Raw genomic sequence first — 20,515 nt, 5'->3', positions numbered from 1 at the left:
GTCGGGTACAGATTTGTAGGTTATATTTTGGCCCCCCATTATTTATTTTATTATAAAAGGTACCATTTTTCTGTTCTTATGATTTATTTTTGAAAGCTTTTTAAACTGTAACATAATGGAAATTATTTATTTTGTTCTTTCATTGAAATTAACACATTTTTTAGGCTTAGTGCACTAATAAATTAAGGCAAGATACAAAATTGGGTACAGATTTGTAGGTTATATTTAGCCCCCCTTATTTTTATTATAAAAGATACATTAAAGTTTTAAGTAAAGCTTATAAAAATATTTGTTAACTTGTAAGTTTTTATTAAATTTATTAAATTTTGGAATATTAAGTATCAGAAAATCTGCTCTTATGATTTATTTGAAAGCTTTTTAAGCTCTAACCTAATTATATTATTTATTTTGTACTTTCATTGAATTTAAAACATTTTTTAGACTTAGATAATTATGCACTTATAAATTACAACAGGATACTGAATTAGGTACAAATTTGTAGGTTATATTTAGGCCCCCCTTATTTATTTTATTATACAAGATGCAACAAAGTTTTAAGTAATCTTATAAAAATATTTGATAATTTGTAAGTTTTTATTAAATTTTGGAATACTAAGTATCAGAAAATTGTGCTTTTATGATTTATTTGAAAACTTTTTAAGCTCTAACCTAACTATATTATTTATTTTGTACTTTCATTAAATTTAAAACATTTTTAGACTTAGATAATTGTACATTTATAAATTAAAACAGGATACAAAATTGGGTACAGATTTATAGGTTAAATTTAGATCTCCCTTATTTATTTTATTATAAAAGATGCAACAGCTAAGTAAAGCTCATAAAAATATTTGTTAATTTATGAGTTTTTATTAAATTTTGAAATAATAAGTGTCAGAGAAGTCTGCTCTTATGATTTATTTTAAACTCTAACCTAACTATATTATTTATTTTGTACTTTCATTGAATTTAAAACATATTTTTTAAACTTAAATAATTATGCACTTATAAATTAAAACAGTATACAAAATTGGATACAAATTTATAGGTTATATTTAGCCCTCTTTATTTATTTTATTATAAAAGATACAACACAGTTTTAAGTAAAGTTTATAAAAATATTTGTTAATTTGTGAGTATTTTATTAAATTTATTAAATTTTGGAATATTAAGTACCCCAAAAGTTTGCTCTTATTCTATATTTGAAAGCTTTTTAAGCTCTAACCTAATTATATTGTTTATTTTGTTCTTTCAATGAATTTAAAACATTTTTTTAGAGTTGGATAATTGAACAGGTCATAAAATTAGGTACAAATTTATAGGTTATATTTAGGCCCCCCTTATTTATTTTATTATAAAAGATACAACAAAGTTTTAAGTAAAGCTTATAAAAATATAAAAATATTTATTGATTTATGAGTTCTTATTAAATTTAATAAATTTTATTTAAAAGCTTCTTAAGCTCTAACCTAACTATATTATTTATTTTGTTCTTTCATTGAATTTTAACATTTTTTTACTTAGATAATTTATAGGTTATATTTATTTATTATAAAAGATACCATAAGTTTTAAGAATATTTGTTAATTTGTGAGTTTTTTTTTTAAATTTATTAAATTTTGGAAAATTAAGTGCCAGAAGAGTCTGCTATTTATTTGAAAACTTCTTAAGCTCTAAACTAACTTTATTATTTATTTTGTTCTTTCACTGAATTTAAAACATTTTTTAAACTTAGATAATTATAAATTAAAACTGGATACAAAATTGGGTACAAATTTATAGGTTATATTTAGGCCCCCTTATTTATTTTATTATAAAAGATACAAATGGTGTAGTTCGTCAAAATTTGCTTAATGAGTTCAAAAATCAGCTTAAAGAAGAGATTTTATGCAATGAATTTCATCAAAAAATAGCTTCCACATAAATTAAGTGAGGTTAGGGCTTGACAATTGCTAATTTGTCAATGCATGCAACGCATTTCTTCTTCTTTATGACAATCCAAGCTCACATGTCGCAGTAGAGACTCAAATGAAGCTTTAAAATGTTAAATGGAAAGTTCTTACTTCATCCATCATGTAATTCAAATATTTGTCCACGTGTCTATTACTTATTTCTGTTATTCATGCAACTTTTTAAGAGTTAAAATCTAAACTAAAGTTAGACATTACTTTATTTAAATATAAAATATTTTCATCAATAATTAACATAAATATACAACTTTATGTGGTTGTAATGAAGGAAAAAATCTAAAGGGGTCAAAATATGACCAATAATCCTGCACAAGCTGCATCTTTTCTCTGGCTTTCATTGCTAACCTTATCTGTTATCTCAACAGTATAAATCTTATGGTTCCTAAAAGATGTTTTTTATGGGAAAATTTAAATTAACCGAGTAACATATTGTGTTTTAATTAAGTTTCAATCAAAGCATTTTATGGAGCCTTATCATTTTTCAATTACAATTGTTTGAGTGTTCTACGTTACAGTTTTTCTTAGATCTTCTGTTGTTTTCGGTCGTCATAATTCGGTTGTAAATTAACGAAAAAACCCAGACGGTATTTACATAATGTTCAACTAATACAACAAATACATAAACATATGTATTAGGCTGTAAATAACGGTAGCCGAATTTTATCGGTGCGGATTGCGATTGTCACATTTATGATAGTTTTTTTTTTTTCACGGTTACGAAGAAAATTTACGAGATAAGTCCAACGCAATGTTTACAACATTTACGCAAAGGTCGAAATTTATTGTCGAACGAAATTAATAAGTAAACGCAACAAAAAATTTTTATTAACAATTAGCACGTGAACAAACAAGAAAAAATCTTTCTGCTGTTTTAACTGCATTAATGATTGGCAACAAACAATTACTGCAACTCTTGCACAACAACAGCAGCAGCAAAATCTTCACGGTCAAATAACATCGGGACGAAATTTTCGGACGGTTACTTAATTAATCGGTCTTGAAAAGTGGTTAATGATCGTTGGTAATGCACTGAATAATTTAATGCGGAGGGGAAAACAAATTTGGACCAATTAAATGTTGTTTTGGTACCCAAATTGTGTTAGGAGACGTCCAATTTATTATTCAATGTTTTCTTTAATTGCTGTAGTACGCAATGTTTTTATTAGAATAATGATTTTTTCTGTTATATTTTTAATTACGTCTATATTTAGCTTAAGAGATAATCTGTTTCAATTTTTATCCCAGACACAAAATGACTGCATTTTTTTTTTGTTTAATTTGTACCGCCTGGAGGATTATGGCACAATTTTATTTAGCCAGATAAAATTAGCTTAAATAGCTTACGATTATCGAAATTTTTTTCCTAGCTCCTCGCACAAGCAGACTTCCATTATTTTGATATCAAATAAAAGACATTGATTGATCTATGGCGTGGGATTAATGGAAGTAATGCTTGGCGTAACCCAAGTGTTATAAAAATTACAAAATTAGACAATTTTATTACGTTGCCGACTTATCTTATGCGAATCTATCAACGTTGGATTAGGTTTGTTGTTATTTATTGATTTATGGACATTTCGATAACACTGTTGTTCATTTGAATAGTCAAGTTTAAGGCTAGTAGACATTCAAATGCTTCGTGATAAAGACCACTCTTTAATAAGTTCAATCCAATTGTAACAAATAACTCATACAGATGTGTTGGTTTGAAATAATGCCATGGACAAGTGATAAGTTTTTCAATGTAATGAATTATGTATTTGACTAGGTTAATACATTCGAGTTACACTTAATCGAAATGAATTTGTTACAACTAGATTTTAACAGTGGGACATTCTATTCGAAGACTCAGCCTTTATTTTCCCTGCTGACAATGAGGTATGAGGTTTTTTGGCGGATTGGCAGCTAATCCCATACACATCAAAATTGTCAACACATCTCCTTTAGTAAATATTTATGTTCAACAGCTACTGAATAGAATGCTTCCCACCATGTCCGGCCCCTACGAAATTATAACGTCGTTTGTTGTACGCACAGTGAAATTTTGTGCATTGTCCCGTTTTAATGTCAGCCTGACCGTAATATGTAGTTCGTTGCAAAGGAAACAAAAATAGCCCATTCTGGAAACGTATCATTATGGCTGTGTCTGGTAATTTATGAAAATAATCTCTAATTATGCTTACACAATTATTCGACCTTGAAAATCGAAAAAAAAAAGACATTTTACCACATTATCAGTGTAATAGGCAATATTTCATGCAATTTCCGTTAACTAATTTTAATACAAACAAAAACAACCAGTTGACATAACGTTGACATAATGTTTTGTTTTGTTCACAGGCTGAAGATCTCATCGATGATCTGCTATCACTAGAGTCAAGTTCTTTGGCTTCCGATGGGTTCAAAACTGACAACTCCCTGACGGGGGCGGACATCAACATCAAAAATGAGCCGTTCATGCTCAGCGAAGCTGAACTCCATGCCCTTGCTAAGGATCGACAGAAAAAGGATAACCACAATATGAGTACGTTGTCCTTTATCCCAGTTTGGCGTCAGTTTGTTAATTATTGTTGTTGTTATAGTTGAACGCAGAAGAAGATTCAACATAAACGATCGAATAAAAGAGCTTGGAACACTGCTCCCCAAGAACAACGATCCCTACTACGAGATAGTGCGAGATGTACGCCCCAACAAGGGCACCATACTCAAGTCCTCCGTCGAATACATAAAATGCCTTAAAAACGAAGTGCACAGACTAAAGCAACAAGAGGCAAGACAAAAACAAATGGAGAGTATTAACAGAAGGCTGCAACTGAGAGTACAGGTAACGACGATTGCGGTAATTAATGGGTGTAGCCCGGACTGAATGTTTGGTAATGTTGCAGGAACTCGAGAGACAAGCGAAGTCCCACGGTCTACCGGTGTCCGATTTCAACTGGCAAACCATGTCGATGAATTCCCCAAATCCGTACAATTCATACGCGAACACGCAAAATCCCACCTCCATAGCTGCCATCCTGCCCTCCCTTGATCTGACAGATCGAAAAGTAAGTAACTAACCAGCCCAGCCGAAGGTGCCCGATTAAAACATGTCGCCCTGATTGATTTTCTAGATGCCAGATGTGATATCTGACGCCACATTGAGCTTGTCGGCAATGGAGGAGGGAATGGATGACGATGATCTCGTGTATGGAGTGAATGGAGATCCCATGCTTTCATCACCAAACGCTTTACCCACCGAACACCTGCTTGCTTCTCCCGCACATCCCGGCTCTTCGGATCCGTTGCTCTGTGAACGCTTACCAACACCGACACCTACAAGTCACATAGACCACGTAGACGGCGACACGTTGGACATAGATATGATTGCATGATATCCGTTACGATAATACAGGAGTTTTGTTTAGCGTTACGGGCGTTACGGAAGCGAATAAATGTTAAGGGATTACCAACATTTATTAGCGCCTACCATAGATATCAATATCGCTTTTAGGAAATCTTATCCTGTTGTTGTTAACTTAATGGAAATGTTAGAGAAAACTGTAGTTTATTGGATATATCTTCTAAGCAATCACAAATTCAGTATTAGTAGATTTAAATTAGAATTGGAAATATATCGGCAATAATGTTAGGAGGATGCTCTTAAAGCGGATCTTGGTTCCTTTTTATCATTCCTTAGGAGAACTCGCCGTCACTAAAGCATTTTTCAAGCACAACTTCGAACATAGTACAAATACACAAGTCATGAAACACATACAAAGCTGGATAACATCCCCTAACATTCTACCAAAATCTACTAAAGTTTTCTGTAACACTTCTCTTGTAGATTTAACAGTAAAATGAATGTGAAAGAGCAATAATTTAAGCAATACAGACTAGGACTTATTAAATAATATGTAGTGAATGTATTATTTACTTGTTAATTTAAAAAAAACATTTGTATTTCTGGTGCCTTTAATGCAAGAGTGCCTTTTTAGCTCAAATTTTATAGATATCATTTTTGTTATATAAAAATAATATTCGTTTAAAAGCCAAATATATGTATATAAAAATCAAAAAGTATTGTGATGTATTCTGGGTATGGATTTTCAGATCGATGTTATTCTATTTAGAATATTATATATTTTGTTTGAGATTATATTAATTGTTCGAAAATAAAACGTCTTAAAAAATCCTTTTGATATTGTTGTTTTATTTTGACTTATTTCACAATCACTCCTAAACGGTAGCCATTTTTTTAACAAGTTCTCTAAAGTTTCAAACTAATTTGACAAATTTGATTAAATTTTCAATACAAGTAAGTATAAGAAAGAAGCAATTAACAATGAATTGCCATTTGATACATTAAATAAATTTCACACAAATGTTAGGTTAGGTTATATACAGTGTGTACGTAAAAAATAAACTTCATTCCTCTTATTACTATTATAAAAACAACCAACAATTCAGTAAAGAAGGCGAGATGCTAAAACTATCTTTTGTTGTGTAAATAATGACTTGTAGTACCTATTTTTTGCAAGAGAATTGATTTTTTTAGTTGAAGACACTAAATATACTACTCAATTTTAGTAGCAAAATAGTACTAAATCGATAATAAAAATGACTTTTAAATGAGCTATTATAAGACCACCTTCTCCATTTATGGCAAAATTTAGACAGATTTAGAAACTTCACAACTTCAATTTTTTATTATTACATTTAACAATAATTGTTGTAATAGTTACGTATATTTCCATTGTAAGATGATGGATCTCTGACACATTAAAATAGATTTTCATGCATTCAAACACTTCTAAGTGGCAGCCATTTTTTTCAAGTTCAATAAATTTTGATACTGATTTGACAAGTTTGATAAAACTTTCAATATAAGTGTAAGAAAGAAGCAATTAACAATGACATGGTCAGAACATCCAATTGCTATCTATATTAAATAACAATCACCATAAATGTTATGTTAGATTATTATATACAGTGTGGATGTAAACATAAAGACTCTTTCTATTAAAACTAACATAAGCAGAACCAACAATTTAGTAAAGTAAACAAGATGTTACAACTGTCTTCAGTTGTGTAAACATTAACCTGTACTACCTATTTTTTGTATGAGTTTTGAATTTTTTAGCAGGAGACACTAAATTCAATTTTTAGCACTGAATATATAATTAAAATACCTTTCCAATGAGGTATTACAAGACCACCTTCTCCATTTATAGCAAAATTAAGTGAGATTTAAAAACTGTTCATTGTAAGATGATGGCCTTTGCCTCTAATACATTAAAGTAAATTTTCAAGCATTCAAAGTGGCAGCCATTTTTCTCAACAAGATCTCTCAGTTTTGATACAAGTTTGATTAAACTTTCAATAAAATTAAACGACAGAAGCAATTAACAATAACACTGTCAGAATCTCCAATTGCTATATTAAATAACAATTACTAAAAATGTTAAGTTAGGTTATTATATACAGTGTGGATGTATGTTGTATAAACATTAACCTGTAGTGCCTATTTTTTGTATGAGTATTGCATTTATTAGTAGAAGACACTAAATTCAATTTTTGGCACTGAATATATAATAAAAATACCTTTCAAATTAGGTAAAACAAGACTATTTTTAAAATTATGGCAAAATTTAATTAGATTCATAAACTTTTTATGACTTCACTATACATTTAATACTTTATCATTACATTTAATAATTTAGTTGTAATACTATTTGCTTACAAGACATTAAAGTAAATCTTCAAGCCTTTAAACACTCCTAAACGGTAGCCATTTTTTTTTTCAACAAGTTCACCCATTTTAATAAGAATTTTACAAATATGAGACAATTTTCAAAGCAAGTGTAAGAAAGAAGCAATTAACATTACCATGGTAATAATAAGCAATTGCTATATTAAATAATAACTACAAAAAATGTTAAGTTAGATTATTATATACAGTGTGGAAGTAAAAAGTAACCTTATAACTATTATAAGCACAACCAACAATTCGGTAAAGTGGACAAGATGTTAAAACTTCCTTCTGTATTGACCTTTATACTTATTTTTGTAGGAATATTGATTTATTCGTAGAAAATGCTAAATATACTATTCAATTTTCGGTAGTAAAAAGCAATGAATAGAGAATAAACGCGCCTTTTAAATGAGATATCACAAAATAACCCTTTCCATTTAAAGAATAATTGATAGAACTCAAATGATACTGGAAAATTAAGCGCATATCAACTTTATGATAAAATTTAGTCAGTTTTTAAAACTTTTTATGACTTCACTGTACGTTTAATACTTATCATTAGATTTAATAGTTTATTTGTAATATTAGGTATACCTTTCAATTGTAAGGTGATGGATAAATATATTTGACCCTAATACATTAAAGCAAATCTTTATTATTCAAAAATTCCCAAGTAACCCAAAAGATACGACCATTTCATGTGTTAAATAGGTTGCCTGCAGTAAAGGAGATAATGGTTTCATGATGCTCAGCTACCTGAGTCGTGCACCTACTGTGCCGACAAAGATTAAGCTTTACGATTAAAGACAATAAAATTCCAGCAAAGTTAAATTGTAAAAACCTCAACGTTTAAATAATTTAGCAAGTTATGCCACCATTGAGGATTCTGCTTTATGGCAAATCGATAGAGGCTCAAAATGATGAGCAATAGATGTCGCAGGTGTGAAGGACAAATAGGTGTAACTTTCAAACATCCAACTCCTTGTTGTGTAAACAAAACGAAAATCAATAATTTTGTTTGTATTTCCCCTTAATTCAATCGATAAAAAAGTGTCGGAATTTTTCTTTCGTCCACGAAACCGGGTCAAGGTTTTACAAGGTTCTTTTGATAGTTTGGAATTGTCTCGGATTTTAATTCAAAGAAAAATTACAAGAAAACAAGGCGACAAGCTACGAAAAGTTTTTTGTCTTTTCTAGCACACGCGTTACATTTACTGACACAAATAAATGATGTAACAACTATTTTGTTATCGTTTCCACTATTGTGCTGGAGTGTTTGTTATATATTGGTTTGGTCGTACCAAGGAATGCGATAAGGTGTACTTGTAAAATGATTAAGTCAGCAGTAATTGTCGAGTACAATTGTTGGCAACTAATTAGATAAGAGCATCTTATCCCTGGGCATGTTTTAATTAACCCACCTTGTTAAACAGGTCTCATTAATACTATTTTGAAAAGTCATTTTATCAGTTCTTAATTGACATACGAAAACTGTCCTTCATAGTTTAACTTTAAAATATCTCGTATAAAATTGATAAAAATAAACAGAATAATATTTAAACTTGTAGAATTTGCTTAACTTTTGAGGATGATTGAGTTTACTTTAAATATTAAGATTCAAAACACCTCCATCATCTGCCAGCAAGTAAATATAACATGTATGTAAGTGCAAAATGATGTTCTCTTAACGAGACACAAACAAAAATCTATAAATACACCTAAATCCGAAAGGTAAACTAATAAATCTAAATAAAGCCGCGTATTTTTAAGAACGGAGCGACGCCATTGGTCCGTAGAGTCAGAATTCGAATGGTACCATCGACTGCGCACTAGACTGCGTTAAAGCACAATCAATATGAGCCTGTTCTACCGTCCAAAAGATGTCCAGACCGTACTCATCGGCGAAATAGTTTGATACGTAGTAGATGGCGCTGGTTTAATAACATACAAAATGGAAATACTATGACCAGAAATTTGCGCAGTATATTGACTAAAGTCTTGTGTACAGCGCAATGTCCAATATTACAATCGTGAACATGGCGAAAGTGCACAGTGTTGTGATAACTATCTTGTGACTATGTTCGAGAATGGATAGTACCGTGATTATTTATACAAAGAAAGTGTGATAATAGTGTATATATATAAATTTTGTTTTAATTGATAAACAACAAGGAAAACATGTCGACAGACAAAATAAAAGTAGCTGTAAGGCTCCGTCCTTTCAATAGGAGAGGTATGGTTATTTTGATTAGTGCATAGAATCAATCTTGCTAAGAAGGTTTTATCCATTTCTGGCTGAGATGCTGTCAGCCCCCCATCAGTGCAACATTCACTTATTTACAAAGCCATGATTCACTATTTATTACCACACAATAAGGCTGTGATGTCAATATATTCGGTTTAATTGAATTCAGCAGAATATAGATGTGACAATGCTTTATCAGCTGTAACAAATTCACTTTCAAATGCCGACGTACTATGAGTTCCTCTTCCAAAACAATGAACATACATTTTATAGATTGGCAACAATTGTTTACTTAAAATATACAAAATACACGTCTACACATTTCATCAGTTGGATCTGTCCAATTTTTACCTCAAAATTGACTGACATGACTAATGCTATTGATTCTTTTTGAAACGAATTAACTATTTATTGCCACTATGACTATTACACGTGGGTTCCAATCAATATTGTGTCATTCCCTGAAGTGTATCGTACGTTATTTCTTCGACTAATGACTTAAATCAACACCTTGGTTCTAAATAATTGTAACCTGTGCCTTCCATTTGATGACCAAGTGGTTATCACTCGAGGAAATATGTATTGGCGATATTGCAATGCAAATTTCCACGCTCCGGCTCACCAATAACACACTATTTACATAACAGAACGAAAACTAATGCTCGTAAAGAAAATCCGTTAGACAAATGGTAATCCTAGGTACGGCATAAAAAATTGTCTGAGCCGATTTGATGTAAATTGGCAGTCGGTTCAGGTTTTGAAGGTTAATTGATTCCTTTGGTCCTTCAAGCCTGTCGCGATTGATGTTGACGCACGATTTTATGACGAAAAGACACCTGTACGTTTGGTACCAACTTTTATCGACGTTCCACCTTCCAAACTAAGATAAGCGTGGTCCAAATAAATATGCAAAAAAATGATCATCGGTGGACCGAAGCCAAAACTGAACAAAACACAACACGACAAGGAAATTATTAATGCCAAGAAGAATCGAATATGCCATGCTGGAATTTGTCCAAAATTTCCAGCGATCACTTCGGTGCCCAAAACCGACAGCACGAATAAAAATAATGTGATTTTACCCATGCATTAAGGTAACTGTAAACCGACAATCGGGACAAAAACTGTTATGACTAAAGCAACCATTATTAACAATGATACAATCGTACAGATTTGAAATTCATCTCGTACAGTGAAAGTCACACTGAACCGGCCTAATGTTTTTAATTGCGGCAAATAATTTAAAATTAAAACACACAGAAATGTATTATTACAGTGATCACCGACGGATTATTTATTAATAATAAACCTTTCGCTTTTGCTTTTGTTTAATAAACCGTCTTGTAATTATTATAATGTAAGTAAATGAATTGTTAATCGTTTCCATTAACGTGCCGTATTGATCTTAGGTGGAAATATCAAATCTGCCCGTCACACAAGATGTAATATTTGTAATAAATATATATATATATATATATATATATATAATTTACCTTCTGTTTACTTACTGATAACCTAAAGATAGTAATTGTGACTGTATTGTAACACATTATATTATCAGCAAATCAATTTAATATGTTTGCTTTCTAAAAACGCACCAAATAACTTTCTAAAACTTGCACAGCAATTGTGTTTTATTATATTAAATATTTTGTGCATTATGTGTATTTTTAGCAAGTAAAATGTATTTTTAGCCTTCAAATTTTATATTAAATAATAATGAATTATTAAATTTTAAAATCTGCACCACAACATCACAAAAATTTTGAATATAATATGAAACAATAAACGATGTTCAAATTGTTATGCAAAAATACAATTTCACACATTATTTAGAAATATATTTAATATTAAATTAGGTCATAATATATTATAAAAATATTCATTTTATTCAGTAGTAAAAATATATTTTAATATTATTTTAGAAAGCCATAAATTGTAATATTCTTTAATATTAATTGCATATAAAATATAATAAAAATGTATTTTATTACAATTTAAAATAATAAATGTTGTAATGATATTCAAGTTGTAACATATAAATGTAATTTCACAATTTAATTTTCAAATATTTTTAAAAAAATATGAATGAATATTCACTTTACTGAGTATTATTATATTATTTTAGAAAGTAAATAAATTTTAATACGTTTTGTTATTAATCAAAATTACAATTTTAAGTTTTATTTATCAAAAAGTTAAATATTGAATTGGATCCTATTAAATATTTAAAAAATATGAACTAATGTTCTTTTTACTGTATATAAATAATTATATTATATTTTTTATTATCAATGATAAAATTGTATGAAATAATAAATTTTACTTAATAAAAGTTATTATAAATTATTTTAGAAAGCGTATAAATAATTTAATATTTTTTATTATCAATGAGAAGATTGGAGTAAAAATATATTTTTATTTGAACATAATGTGAATATTAATATAATGGAATTCAAGATGTTATTAAAAAAAGACAATTTCCAGTTTTATTTAGGAAAATAAATATGAATCAACATTCATTTTACTCAATATAATGTTAATATTATAAATTATTTTAGAAAGTATATAAATAATTTAATATATTTTTTTATGAATATAATACATTCAAAGTATTATTGAAAAATACAATTTCAAGTTTTATTTAAGAATACGTTTAATGTTAAATTGGGTTAAATTAAATATTTAAATAAATATAAATCTTACTTAATATAATGTTAATATTATAAATAATTTTAGAAAGTATATAAATAATTTAATATATTTTTATTTGAATATAAAATAAAATAATAAATGTAACGATATTCAAGGAATTTAAATCAATGTTCATTTTACTCAATAAAAATGATAATATTATGTATTATTTTAGAAAGTATATAAATAATTTAATATTTTTTATTATTAATGAGAAAATTGCAGTAAAAATATATTTTATTTGAAACAATATGAAATAATAAATGTAGCCATATTCAAGATGTTATTGAAAAAGACAATTTCAAGTTTTGTTTAATATTACATGTTCATTTTACTCAATAAATATATATAATATATATATATATATATATATATATATATATATATATATATATATATATATATAATTTTAATTTTTATATATTTTTATTTAATTAATAATAAAATTTTTTTATAAATATATTTTATTTAAATATAAAATAAAATAATAAATGTAACCATATTCAAGATGTTACTGAAAACGACAATTTCAAGTTTTATTTAGGAAAATGTTTAATATCAAATATTATTTATTTTATTATTAATTGATGGTGCAGTAAAAATATATTTTTATTTGACTATAATGTGAAATAATAAATGTTGCAACAATATTCAAGTTATTTTACAAAAAAAGCAATTTCACATTTTATTAGAAAACGTTTAATATTAAATTAAGCTATGTTAAATATTTTCAAAAAACATTATCATTATTCATTTTGTTCAGAAAAAAATATTTATATTAATATTATTTTAGAAAGCATAAATAGTTTAATATGTTTATTATTAATAAAAAATATCAATAAAATATATTTCCATTTGAATATATGAAATAATTGATTTTGTTAATAAGAAAAATGAGGTCACATTAAATATTTCAGAAAAAAATATTAATGAATGTTTATTTTAATGTTTTAAAACATACAAATTATGTAATACTTTTTATTATTAATTAGAAAATTGCAATAAATATATATTTATATTTGAATATAATACGAAATAATAAATGTTGCAACGATATTTAAGTTATTACGCAAAAATACAACTTCAAACGTTTATTAGAACGTTCAATTTTTAATTAGGACAGATTAAATATAATTTAATAAATCAATTTTTGCATAATACAGAATTTGCCCACTAATTAAATCCGGCTCTAATTAATAAAATGAATCGCATAAATAATACCAATGGCTAAAATACCACGAATATATTTTGCACTAATTAAATGATGGCTTAAAGCACAGTCAAAATACACATAATATCAATAAATTTAATTTCAGTTTGATGTTTCCTAAAACTATTAAATTGAAACCACTCCATTTCGGCTAAATCGGTCCGATTGATTTTTGAAACTGTTGAGGGGGCCCGAAGCAAAGTTAAATTAAATTTTACAACACGGGAAATACGTTGATTACAACAATAGTTTATGCAACATTTACCACATAATTTTTATTTAACAATAATGGTTTTGTTATTGACTGCACAGTAACATCGACTTTCTCGTTAATTTTATTATAAACGAAATCGGTCGGTGTTTTTTTCTTTTAAATATATATTGCATTTTGTTTTAATTACATGTTTGTGTACAGTTACAGTTTTACAGTTAAATGAGGATGTATTTATTAAAATTGCAAAAACGCCTGTATATTTAATGTTCCATAATGTAAACAAGAAATGGATAAATGTGCACACGATGCATTAGTACACATCTAGCACAAAACATTATTTGTTTTAATACACCTCCCGTATTTTTTGTTGCAGAACAAGAACTAGGGACTCAATGTATTATTGAAATGGATCAGCAGCAAACCATAATCCATCAACCGACGACGTTAGACAAATTGGAAAGGTGAGCCCCAAACAATATATATTACAAGTATACTCTTTCACTCTCGAAAACGTAAATTAAAACAACCAAATCGATCCAATTGAAACATAATAAGGGTTAGTGGAGGATTATGGCTTTTCGGATGCCGTTCACTGAATATTGCGGGCAGTAAAAATTTATGATTGAGTTAAACTTTAATGGGACGTTTCAGTTACAAATTGAGCTTCGCCGTTTGATGCAATTTCGAAGCAATTTCCGCCTTCACGCTCCTCTTTCAAGTCTATTTTTCTTAGGTACGAAGGGTGCCAATAACTTTCCTCCTGTTTCTGCTTTATTCTTACGTGGAATGGACGATGGTTAATTACGAAAATATGTAAATTTGGCTTATTTACAGTTATGTTGTTATGTAAATGGCCATAATCCTCTTCTCTTCCTTTTACCTGATGATTCAGATTACAATTGGTTCAGCCGAACTTCAGTCACGAGTCAAATTTACATAAAATTTTTATTCATTGTCGTGGAGTGGCTGAGTGTAATTAATTGTAATTGTTTTAATATTATTAAGTTGTTTTTAACTACACTATGAATACCAATTTTATTGTCCGGCCAGAGCATCAGATTTAAGGTGTTTTTGAATAAAAAAATGGAGTTATTTAAATATTTATCACACACCATAAAAGTATACAATTTTCAGTAATTACAGTTAAGACTTGAACAGTTAAACTGGGCACTATAAAACCTTAATTAATGTTCCTGTACCTGGCGTTAAAATGATAATTTAATTTGGAACGAAACAATTAGAACAACATTGACAGTGGCACTATTTAATTCATAGAAATAAATTAACCGTGTGTAAAAATGTTTTCTATTTTCTTAGTAACATAAAATGCTTTCTGCTACGACAGATTTACATGAGGCAAGTATTTAAAATATTCTATTATTTGTGTGGTCTCACAACATCACAGCAATTAGTTTTTTTTTTTGTTTGAGTAATTGTTATTTGTCATCTTAGCAAAGTTTATAACGTTTATGAAATGTTCTTGATTTAAATACGTTGACTGTAATGAAGCAAGAATTTTGAAAAGAAGGCAAAAAATGTGTTCTATTTAATATTTTGCACAAGTTATTTTTTATCACCAATTATTAGATATCGTACACAATATTTTTATAAAATTTACATAGATTCAATTTAGATAAGATACAGCGAGAACACGTAATAAAATAAATTATAAATAAGATTATTTTGTTTAATGGCCTTTAAATAAATCAATATTTACACAAATCACTTTCTAAAAATATTTGAAAACTTTTGCACTTATTGTTAGTGTTTTTTAATTCTGTCTTCATTTCATTGACGTGTGTTTAATAATATATTAAAAAATTACGTGCAAGAAAAAGTAATTTAACTTTAAAATAACTTTTAATCAACAATTTTTATCAAGTTCATGACACGAGAAAATAATTCTTGGTACTGAAGAAAATATCAACCTCAGTTTTGACCTCCCCTGCAGGATTAAATCGTTTTTTACGTAAAAAGTTGTACAATGACAAAAATAAATAATGGGCACATGGATAAGTGTATGTATTATATGGTGAATGAAGTAAATCTTCTCATTAAGATTTTGAAGCTCCTTTTGAGTTTCTAATGTGACATAAAGTCTTGTGTTTTCATGAAGAAGCAGAACACCTTTTCCCAAAAACAGACCATTGTATTCTTCTTTTGGCCTCTTTGGTAGGTAGTTAATATATAAGATTCCACCATAGAGTCATCAAAATCTTTCTTGGCTTAAGACTTCTTAAGTACTTCCACCAGGTGTACCAGACCTAACCTATTCTTCAAACCGGCCAGAATCGTCATATTCAACTCATTTTTCGTCACATGTAACAATATGATCAATAAAAAACTCAGTTGATTTACTTGCAAGGAGAGAATTGGCAGTTGTAAAACGTGTAATTTTGTTATTCCCACTTAATTTAGGTAGAATCCATTTGTCCAACTTCTTTCACTCCTTCTAATGATTGATTTCGTTGGAGTTTATTGACTGGCCAATTTCTAAACATGTTGCACAACGTTTTTACTGCTTAATTTTGGTCGGTACAGGTTTCAGAACGACCTTAACGTTGTTCATCTTCAATATATTCATTGCCACTTTTAAACCAATGAAACCAAAATGGAATATCATGAGTGGTGTCATTGGTGAACACAGAATTACATTTGATGGCACTAAGAGTCAAACTAATTCTAATAACTAATGCATTAAGTCATTATCTGACATTTTACTACATGGTTTGCTTAATCAGGAAGAACAAAATCATTATACAAACGAAATGTGTATGCTAAAATTTGATGAACACTCTTTTTGAGATATTCCCAATTCAGTTAATTATTTTTACCATAAAAAAATGACTCAATTTTTGGCTACATAAAATAATATAATAGACTAATGTTGAGCAACACAGGAAACAACTTTTATGTGATGCCTAGAGCTTCAATTGTCTATTTTTTTGACGTATTATTCATTAAAATCGAATTACAAATAAAAAAGTAATGTCGGAGTTTACATCTTAAACGACCTACACCCACATTTAAAATTGATTTTAAAGAGAAATAATTAATCAATAAATAAATAATTTGACGATTGTTAGATTTAAATGTTTGAGAACTATTTTTTTGTTTGGATTTTTTATGTTTATAGACATCAACACAATAAATTTTTATTATGAAGTTTATAATTAGACTTGAGAAGACTGATGGCAGTATTATTACAATCGAACTGTCATTATTATTTAGTTTACAATAATAATGAATGATATACCAGTTAGAAACCAATTAAGTGTTAATAAATATATTATTTAATAGTTACACATAAATATTTGTTAGTTATTATTGTTTCTTTTCTTGTTTAAAAATAAGATGAACAGTTTTAATGCACCTGAATTTAAATATGTGAATAATAAACTATAAAAAAGTGTTGTTTAAAATACAAAACTATTTGTTAAATTGTGGATTTCAGTATTAACCAGCTGTAATTATCATGTATAATAATTCCAAGTAAAACCAATTTTACTCATCTGATTAAATTTATATTGTATTACTAAAAAATTAAATAAACTATAGAGATAAGAGTATATTATCTACATAAAACTAAGGATGCATTTTTAAAATACGCCAACCAAAGTTTGAAAGTTATTTTTAGAGTCATTGATCTGCTGAACTATAAAATTCTTATACTAAAATTGTAAAAGTGGGTCTAAAAATACATACAAATTTATATGTGGGATTATGAAGAAAAGTAGATAACGGTAATAGAGAATTTTATTTTAAAAATTAATAATTTATAACAAACAGTAGAAACATATACTTTATTTAGTAGTTATGTTTTAGGGAATATGACAAAAAATTAATGAATGGCATCATAGTTACACAGTACATAAAAAGGCCAATTAATATATCGACAAAAAGGTTAAAATATAACAAAAATATTCAAGTAAATCATGAAACAAAAACATGAATTAATTCTTAAGTTACCTACTACATGATTATTTGTTTATTATTCAAAAGTGAAATCACATTTTTCACAACACACAAATGATTACCTAATTTTTATTAACAAATAATAAAGTTGATATTTTTTATAGCATTTACCTAAATTAATGAACATGCTAAGTGCATTAAAACATTTTAATGCAACACTAAATTTTTAATTAACGAAGCTTAATTAATCAATCTATAAAACCGAAATGCCAAAATAACAAACGTTTCCTGTTGTACTTTAATCGGAATTTCTTTAAACATCTCAACAACGGTACATTTCCTAATTTGATTTTTCCCCCGTCACAAACTGCGAATGTAATTTGCAATTTTAACAAGGTCCATATTCTCTCCAGTATTGACCCAGTTAGTTTCGTTTTGCATTAATTGCTTGTCGCGAAGTTTAATTTAGTTTAGACAAGTCGTGGCGTCGAAACGTTTGTTTTAAACCGACATGGAGTATGTTCAAAAATTTTTTTATCGATCTCCCACGAAATGGATCATTAGGGCTTGGATCGTGTACACAGGGAACACCTATTCTAGATAAAAAGGCGGATAACACGATAAAATATGGGCCGTCACTTTTTTTATCTTCAACTCAATGATAAATACTGAAAGTATATACTTTTTTGGTGGATTCCTGTTATGTATAAAAAAAATTATAAGCTAGCCCCGTTTGGCTGGCCTCCGGCGGAGGCCAATAAAGACGAAAAGGAAAAAAATTGTACAAGTTTTCTAATAATAATTACAATAAAAAGATTGTTATCCGGGCCGTACGGCCCGAATTTATTAAGAAACTTGAAACAGTTCATTTTTATATTGGGGCCATTATGACCGGACCGTTTACGCCGCTCACCCCCAGCGCACACATATACGAAAATAGATATTTGCAGATGAGTTTAGACATATGCTCTTTTGATGTTTTGTGTAAAGCCGCATTTTGCGTTCACGGTTTAAGTACGAAATTACCACCGTATGTTCAGTGCTTGAAATATACCGGGATCGATGTTTAAAGATAACTAAATGGTGAACTAAAAGGGGGCAATTTATTTTTAATCTGGAAATTTATAATCAATAAAAAATCTCAATTTTTTAATATTATTAATGTTATAATTATTATTACTGTATAATACAATAATAAATGTAATTGAATTACTGTTGTTTAACTTTAAAACAACATATAAATTCCTCCAATTTTTTGTTCCTCTAATGTAATTATCTGTTAAAATGAATAAATGAACTTAAAAACTGACTATTGCTTACCTTCATTTTAAAAGTATTATTTATTCCAATTTAATATAAATTAACATTAATTATAAACATTTTTTTCTTTATGAAATACTTAAAAAATATTTAATTTAAAATAATCAAACAAACCTAATGACTATGGACTTTATTACTACCATAATATTTATTCAATCAATTAAAAATTAATAATTTTCAATAACAACTATTCTAGTAAATATCTGTTTACATTAATATAATTAATTAAAAATTACTCTAAAAAAATAAATAACCAAATTACTTAAAAACCCTGTACATTATTAATTTATTCTAAAAACATTATTTAAACTACTCTAATATAAGTTACCATTTTTATATAAAACTATTTAAGTATCTTTTTTTTTTTTCAAACAATATCTCAAAATTTTAAATTTAAAATAAAAATACCAATTTACTGTGGACTTTTTATTTTATAACTAATGAAAATGCGTCAGACAAACTCATTAACTTATGTAAATTATAAACTACTCCAATTTTTTACTAATTACTACTTCATTGTTAAAATTAATGTATCCAACAAAAATAACCTTGTATATTTTACCTTTATTATATCCATATTATTTATGGTAACCTGACAAATTAACATTGCTACTTAATTATGAAATATTTCTTTATAAAAAAATTCAAAATATTATTTAGTTTTATTATTATTTTTTTTTGGTAATGCTTGAGTCAATTAAATATCAATGTATTTTAATAATTGCTCTTATAATTGATGTGTTTATTTTAATATAATTAGTTAAAAATTTTCCTGCATATTCCACTCTCTGAAGTATTACAAAAATTAAACTAAAATGAATTAACGTTGTTTAATTTTATTAGTTCCATAAAAATGCTTCAGTTGAATTAACTTACATAAAATGTAATCTTTTCAAACATAGTAGACCAAACTGTATATTTTACTTGTATACTAAAAATGGAATTTAAGCTGACTTAAGGTAAATTTAAAATAACTTTTATATGTTATTTCTTAAAAGTATTCTATTAGTTGGCACCCAACCAAACACATCAAATTACATAAATTATACACTATTTCAGCAATTACGTTTTAATACTACCACTTGTAATCAACGTTTTTTTATTACAATATTAAATTTCAAATAAAAAAGGAAATGATTAAGGTCTCAAAAGTATTCCAGTATTTGGCGCCCAACCAATCTTCTTAAATACGTAAATTTTATTATTTTCCAAA

The 20,515-nt window shown here is 27.7% G+C and overlaps 2 protein-coding genes across 5 annotated transcripts in view; both read left to right on the top strand.

Annotated features, from left to right (window-relative positions):
- Positions 1–6,151, top strand: part of LOC109595078 (transcription factor EC) — a 93,753-nt gene extending 87,602 nt beyond the window's left edge. For both annotated transcript variants that reach the window (XM_020010356.2, XM_049965599.1), the window contains exons 3-6: positions 4,311–4,494; positions 4,553–4,794; positions 4,856–5,017; positions 5,084–6,151. In XM_020010356.2, coding sequence (XP_019865915.1) covers positions 4,311–4,494; positions 4,553–4,794; positions 4,856–5,017; positions 5,084–5,344 — 849 coding nt within the window. In that variant the 3' untranslated portion in view covers positions 5,345–6,151. The remainder of the gene's footprint in view (positions 1–4,310; positions 4,495–4,552; positions 4,795–4,855; positions 5,018–5,083) is intronic.
- A 3,565-nt stretch (positions 6,152–9,716) lies between these two features.
- LOC109595075 (kinesin-like protein KIF13A) overlaps positions 9,717–20,515 on the top strand; it is a 37,749-nt gene continuing 26,950 nt past the window's right edge. For all 3 annotated transcript variants that reach the window (XM_049962325.1, XM_049962324.1, XM_020010352.2), the window contains exons 1-2: positions 9,717–9,937; positions 14,441–14,528. In XM_049962325.1, coding sequence (XP_049818282.1) covers positions 9,883–9,937; positions 14,441–14,528 — 143 coding nt within the window. In that variant the 5' untranslated portion in view covers positions 9,717–9,882. The remainder of the gene's footprint in view (positions 9,938–14,440; positions 14,529–20,515) is intronic.

The sequence above is a fragment of the Aethina tumida genome, chromosome 1 (genome assembly GCF_024364675.1).
Source record: "Aethina tumida isolate Nest 87 chromosome 1, icAetTumi1.1, whole genome shotgun sequence".
NCBI lineage: Eukaryota > Metazoa > Arthropoda > Insecta > Coleoptera > Nitidulidae > Aethina > Aethina tumida.
This window is presented reverse-complemented; position numbering and strand designations above follow the sequence as displayed.